At 40.5% G+C, this 7,440-nt stretch overlaps 1 protein-coding gene across 1 annotated transcript; it reads right to left on the reverse strand.

Moving 5' to 3' along the window:
• Positions 1 to 3,813: 3,813 nt before the first annotated feature.
• Positions 3,814 to 4,821, reverse strand: LOC115828782 (trace amine-associated receptor 13c-like). Its single transcript, XM_030792873.1, has one exon. The coding sequence runs from the start codon at positions 4,819 to 4,821 to the stop codon at positions 3,814 to 3,816; it is 1,008 nt and encodes a 335-aa protein (XP_030648733.1).
• Between the last annotated feature and the right edge of the window lie 2,619 nt (positions 4,822 to 7,440).

Here is a 7,440-nt window from a genome sequence, read left to right on the forward strand (position 1 = left end):
CCCGCGACCCTAATCAGGATAAGCGGTTTAGATAGTGAGTGAGTACCTCACATTTGCCAACTTGCTACTTACCATGCTTTCATTTTAGCCAACTTAGTTTTATAGAGCGGTTGCTCACGACAGCGTAGCATTACCCTGCGGCACCAAGGTAAATTTCATTGAACCATTTATCAGTGTATTTTATTGGATTGGACTAAGTTCTAATCAGAGTTTTGCTGTCTTTTAGGTTTACAGCCACTGCTGTTTTGCCTTTATTGGTTTATTTCGCCTTACCGTTTTTGCCTTATTGCTTTATTTACTGTTTTGCCATTTTGCCTCTATTGGCTTCTTTTGCCTTTATTGGTTTGTGTTGCCTCATTGTTTTGCTTCACTTACTGTTTCGCCTTATTGCTGTATTTACTGTTTTTGCCTTACTGGTTTGCTTTACTTACCGTTTTGCCTTTTGTTTGTGTCACTGGCTTTACTGTTTGTTTTGTTCGCTTGTTTTATTGTGTCTTGTTTTGCCTGGTTGGATTTATTTCTTTGTTTGTTTTACTATTTCATTGTTTTGATATAGTAAAAGATTGTTTACTACTCCAATAATGCTCTCCTTCCCTCCCTCTTCTCCTGCATGGCTGTGGCTCATCAGTTTGAGCACGAGTGTCTGGCTTGAATATGGCTACTTTCTCTTAGGTGTGCCCCCACCCTCCATGTCATCTCTCTTCACCGTCATCCCAATGGCTGCTGCGGCTTCATGTCTTCCTGCATTGCTACAGCTGTGCCGTCCACCCCAACTGAGCCCCATGCTGTTTTGTCACTCTTCATACTGCCTACTAGTTGTGCTTTAATTTTATTATCACTGTGGTGTTTTGTAAGTTGCCCTCTGGGCTGGCACCTACTGGCACCTGGCTGGCCTATAAGGGGTTTCCTCTCTTTGTGGTCCTTCTCAAGATTTCTCCTATTTTTCCCCCTAACGTCTGGGTTTTTTGAGGAGTTTTCTTGCCCGCTATGAGGATCAAGTCATGGGGTGCCACCCTGCTCTGTTTTGTTGTAATCCTGTGGGCATGTAAAGCCCTTTGAGACTGTAAACGGTGATCTTGGGCTCTAAAACTTAAACTTGTTTTGCCCGCTTTACTGTGTTTGACATGAGTTACCGTTTACTTGTGTTTTTTTTTTTTTTGCATTATTTTGTAAACCAGCTGCTCTCTAGTATTTAGTTCGTTTCTTTTTGACTGATGCAAGTGTTCAGCGTCTGGTGGTCGTGCTGAGGGGAAGTTTATCGTTGGGTCCCCCACTATTAACCCTTGCCACTGCATGTTTAATTGATGTGCTTTTCTTGCACCTGACCTTGCACCTTCGTGTGTGTGTGTGTGTGTGCACCATGTATGTGTGCATGTTCACGATCACGTGTGGCGGTGGTAAGTAGATCCTTCTCCAACCAGGTACTTTCACCATTAGTCCCGTCAACAGCTGGCTTAGCCTGTTTTTGGTGCCCCTCTTGTATAACATTCTGGTAACCTTGGTGACAGTTGTAGGAAAACACTTTGTTAAACTTTTTATTGGTTTATTAAAGTAATTTAAATTCAGTATTTGAATAAAGTTGCCTCTCCTTGAATGAACTCTCTTGCAGCTCTTTCTTCCATTACAGCAATTTGAAAAACTGACTCTGATACTTGACAACCACATCTCTGCTCTTTCTTTACAATAAAGGACCTGTGCAATACTTATTGTATCAAAGTTCCCAAAGTGGCGTTGTTGGTACATACGTTGTCCCAGGGGGTGCCCTTTTCATATACCCATCTACCCTCCTCTTTGCCCGATCACACCTATCTCCTTATAGAATGCTGGCCATACTCCTACAGCGTAGCAAAGCAAATGCATTTGGACCAGGGCTGCAGTTTTGAGGGTGAACTGTAGAGTGGACAAAAACACCATGATCCTGTACGTCCCAGAGGGCAATGGACCGTATGAGTGGTTTAACTGGACCCTCCATGACTTGCTCCATACCCTTCCCCAAAATAAGAGGAGAGTCTGGCCCAAACCACTCCCACAGGTGTTATCTGCTTATAATACAACAGTATATCAGGTTACTCACCTTTACAAGCTAATGTTCAGCCAAAAACCAAGGCTCCCTGTGGGCTCCCATATCTGGATGGAAAGAGTTGGTTGGGGTAGACAGCTAAGGACTGGGTCTCCATGAATCAAGGCCATCTGGCATCAGTTTTGTCCATGTGGGGAAAAAAAACAAAAAAAAAAACATATTCTACATCCAAAAAAAATGTGTATATATAGACTTGATGTGAATGCATGATGTCTTGTGCAGTGGGTAACAGTAGGCTCGATGTTTCACTAACACAATTCGATGTGTAGATGCATCTATAAAGGGTGATTATGAATATTAGCACAGCCATACACTTTGACTGGCTGTAAAGTAATAATTAAAGGGTACTTACCTCACTCTGTTTGACCATTTTTCCACTTAAGTTTGAAACTTCACTTAATCTTGGTATTTTAGTGAGATTCGGTGCACTTATCAGGAGGATTCAGACCAGAGCCTTGAGCCTTGTTCAGTCAAGGTTAAAATGAGTTGAAATAAAGGAGCTGGAGACATTTATTCATTATGTGTTTGGAAAACAGCACTAAAAATAAAAGCATGTCATGCTTAATTGAACATTGTTGAATGGAATTGTCCAAGCCAAGATTCAAACAGTTTCTCATGATAAATGCTATCCAGTCACAAGCACTTTTCCTGAAAGTACTATTATGCAAGCATCATAGTGAAGGGGTGGTCACTAATTTTAATATGAAGGGAATTTGATGTGTATTTTTAATTCAGTTTATGCTATAGCACATTTATTAGGCCCTGCTTTATGTCATGGCAGCTTTATGAAGGTTACTAGTATGCTATATGGAAACATATGAAGATGGACCAGAGAAAAAAAATATTAAATAAGAGTTGTGAAAATCAGTGGATATTCAATCTCACCTCATCATGCAAACTCCATGCAGTAAGGACCTATAGTAGGACTTCAACCAAGAACCTTTTTCTTTCAACTAATGTGTGCTCATCGCTCATGCACCATGTTTCCTAGATGCACAATCATAGCATAATTGTAATGTAGCTGTAATCTGAGTGGTGCAAAAGCAGGTAAAGATGAAATAAATAAATATCAAGTGTAATTACCAATAAATAAGAAGAGTGAAGTAATTAGCTAGCTATTTTCTCCTGCCAGGACCTTTGGATGTGGTATGTAAGCACATTATAGTTAGAAGTGCTGCTGTCCCACTCAACTGTTTAGTGTGGTTCTGAAGTAGCATAAGATGTGGCTGGCTCACAAAGTCTCTTTATATATGTGCTAATGGCAAACTTTTACTACTATTAAAAGGTAATAAACCTGCTGCAGTGAGGAGAAAATCAGATGGATAAAATTTACGAGCTTACTTCATATGTTTCATGAAACAGTTTGTTGTTCCTCTATAATGAAATGTGGAATTAAGGACAGTTTTCTGATTGGTACTTGAAATGAGTCATGTAGTGTAATACGTCACAGCAATTGTTTTACATGGTTATTTTTAGAGGTTTATTTGTTTACTTTAATTACTATTGTTACTAATTACTATTATTACTTTCAGTTTCTCATATTCTCAGCACAGAAAAAACCCTTCTGAAATAGGATGCACATTATAATTTTACAATGGATATGTTTATGAAAAAATGATGAAAATCCCTCTGTTCTCATACATATTTCAGAGCAATTGAAAATATTGTTTGGTCAAAAGAATATGAACATATTTTATTGTTATTTGAAATATCTTAGTGTAACAAAGATAACCCTATTGTAACAAAGTCAAATATGAAGATGATGGCTCAAATATTTTGAGTGTTAAAGTGTGTTTCACTGATACCCTGAACCAAGGATAAAACAATGCATATATTATAGGGTTCATGCATGAGTTCATGTTCATAACCCAGGTGAAAAAACTGCTGTAAAATGATGCAGAATTCATACCACCCTCAACCAGAGTGGAAATATAAAATGGTACCCAACAGAGCATATAAACTGCAACAACTATACCTAAAGTTTTTGCTGCTTTCCTCTCAGACTTAGAAGCCACGACCTCATCCTCGGATTTTAAATTTACTTTAACAGACTTAATCACATTAGCCTGACGTCTTGCAATGCAAAATATCCTCATATACAGGGAGCACACAACAGAACATGGTGCAATTAAGGAAACAAAAAGGTCAATGACAACCCAAGTGAAGCTGATGATGAGCACACACTCTCCGTAGCATGTGCTATGTGTCCCTGGATAAAATAAATGATTAAACAATATGCTCACAGAATAAAAAAGAGAACAAGACCAGCAAATTAATATACAAGTAAAAGTTTTACCTTTGGTTACTAAAGAAGTATAGTGTAATGGATTGCTCACAGCAATATAGCGGTCAATAGATATAAAAACAAGGTTGCCAAGAGATGCTGATATAACAGTATAGCCAGTCAATGGATAAATGGAGCAAAACACATCCCCAAAGTACCAGCAATTTTCAATTAGTCGAATGGTCTCCAAGGGCATAACAAAAAATCCTACAATCAGATCTGACACAGCCAGCGAGAGAATGAGCAAGTTGGTTGGAGTGTGGAGCTGCTTAAAGTGGGAAATAGAGATTATCACTAGTAGGTTCAAGAACACTGTTAACACTGACAAAGAGGCAAAAAATAAGTACATCATGATGTTTTCTCCATTAGTCCGCACTGCCCTCAAACAAGAAAAGTTGTAAAATGGAAAGCAATACTGAGTTCCATGGTTTTCTTTCACTGCAAGAGCGTTATCCATCCAGATCAAGTAACAGATTAGTATCAGAGGACGAGTTCTCCTGGTGTAGCCAGAGAACCTTCAAGAAGTGTCGGTTTCTGCATCCTACTGATTTCCCAATTTACACTTTGTTTTATTAATTTTTATAATATTCTCCTCCCACTTATTATGATGAGTTCATTGGTCATTTTTAAGACCTCCCACTTGAGATTCTTACCTAGCAAAGGAGCTCCCACTTGGACAGATTCTTACCTAGCAAATGAGCTCCCTCTTGGACAGAAATAAAGCTGATTGACTTTATTGTGTCTCGTTCATTCAATCATTACACGGTCTACTTTCCATATATCAATCAATGTATCAATGCACAGCCTCAACACTGTATTGTTGCCTTGGAGGCTCCTGGTCCAAGCCCCATCACCACGTAGGCTCCTCCTCCAGCTCCTGGTCCTGGCTCCATCAGCTCGGAGGCTCCTGGTCCTTGCACCGTCACCTTGGAGGCTCCTCCTCCAGCTCTGGTCACTGTCACCTCCATGGCTCTCTCCCCACCCCCATCCCCCTCCTTTTGGTCATTGTTAGATTTACATATGTACTTCCTGATCCCTTAGTTAACCATGGTAACTGAATCATCAGTCGCACCTGTTTTTGGTTAGTCTCATCATGTTGCTATAACGAAGGCTACCCCTAAACAGGACATTTGTGTTTTGACAGTGAAACAGCCTATTAACAGCCTACAGTACTTTTTCCCCAAAAGGGTGCACTCTACTATTGTGCAATACTTGCTACTAAGCCCACTACTGTTCAACTTTGAAGTAATTTATCAGTTTTCATAGTACACATCTATCTATGGCAAAACAATCCAACCTTGAAAAGTTTTTCCTCAAAGATAGCAGTAAACCTACCAATACCTCTGACTCTGTGCCTGATGAGGAAATCCCACATACTTCAGAAGCTATGGGTCCAGCGGCAAAGAAGGTGAGAGCACATTTTAAACCGAAGTGGCAGAAAAAAATTGTGGCGTGGTTTGAGCACAAAATTGTGATGTGGCTTGAACGCAAAACTATCGACGGAGTGAACAAAATGTTTTGCTCCAGTTCAGGGAGGAAAAATGGCTTCACAAGTCATCCAATATGAGAGCGTCAGCCCTCACAGATCACAGCCAGTGCCAAGGTCACATTCTCACTCAATACGGCACAACAACAAATGCCTATGAAAAGTTATATCGACAGCGCCAAAGCACAGATCAGCCAGGAGCCGCATTCCCAATTACAAGTTGTTTCACATGGCCAAAAATGACATTCCAGGTCACCAGTTCAGAGGAATGGTTGGTTTACTGAGGGCAGTAAGGGTACTGATTTTGAAATAGATGACAGCATCTACAAGCATAGCGAATCCTTGTGTGATATGGGTGTTATTATGAGGCAGCTTGATAAAAATCTGAAGGGCAGTGAATTCATTGGAATTATCACTGGTGAGACTATCAGTATTACAGTGGAAAATGAATTAACTGTATATGCCAAGATTAAAAACAAGGGTAAACTTGAGATGTCTTTGCTTAGCAATTACAACGTGCAATCCCGGAATTGCGCAGTGCATGTCTGAGAAAGGGATGGAGGTGCTAAGAGGAAGAGGAGTGGAGATATCCTAGGTCATGGGCCCGGGCTCAGATGGAGCCAGTGTGATCACTGGGAAGTGTATTTGAGTTTTTGATCTCTTGAAGAGAGAGAATCCCTTCTTGATTCAGGTGCACTGTATCGCTCACTGAGCGGCACTGGCAGCTGGAGATGCAGCAAATGCTGTGAGTCAGGTAAGCACATACAAATGCACTGTGAACACAGTCCATTCATTCTACAAGCACACCGCAAGTAGGACGAATTGCCGTAGTGAGCTGACAGCGACACTAACCGACGAAGACACGACCAGTTTGAAATGGCCAGGTGCTGTTTGTTGGCTGTCCTTGCATTACGCAGTGCAACGCATTAAAAGGGATTGGCCTGCTCTGGTAATGAAGTTGAGTAATGAAAAAATGAATGGAAATACCCAAGTCCGCGGTATTGTAAATATGATTCAGCAGTACTCTTTCATTGCCCTCAGCCACACACTGGCTGATGTACTTCCAGTGATGACCAATTTCGAATTTGGTTTTTCAAAAGGAGGATGCCAATCTTGGCAGCATCAGTCCAGTCATGCAAGCATGTATCACATGTCTTACACAGTTGAAAGATGAATTTGGCCCAGAGGAGATGGAATTCCAAAATGATCTCCAAGATGAAAGGTACAAATATTTGGGAGTGACACATCTACATGAAAGGTCCATTAAGGCTCACAAAGATATTCAGCATCTTGTCAATGCTTTACAAGAATGATTCCCCCATGACACTTTGAAAATAGTCCACTCCCTCAACATCCTTCTCAACCCATCCTGATACCACCATGCACAGTCTGGTGAGCAATTACCTCAACATTCTTCTTGGTCATATTTATTTTATTCCCATTGGCCCATATTCTAACAGCGATAACTTGTGCGCACCTGACGTTATCTTTATCTCTTGCTGGTTCCTGTAGCCTACTACTATTACTACTACTACTACTACTAATAGTAACAGTAATAGACCTGCTAATAGTTGTAACATATCGGGCACA

The sequence above is a fragment of the Chanos chanos genome, chromosome 15 (assembly GCF_902362185.1).
Source record: "Chanos chanos chromosome 15, fChaCha1.1, whole genome shotgun sequence".
In the NCBI taxonomy this organism is placed as follows: Eukaryota; Metazoa; Chordata; class Actinopteri; order Gonorynchiformes; family Chanidae; genus Chanos; species Chanos chanos.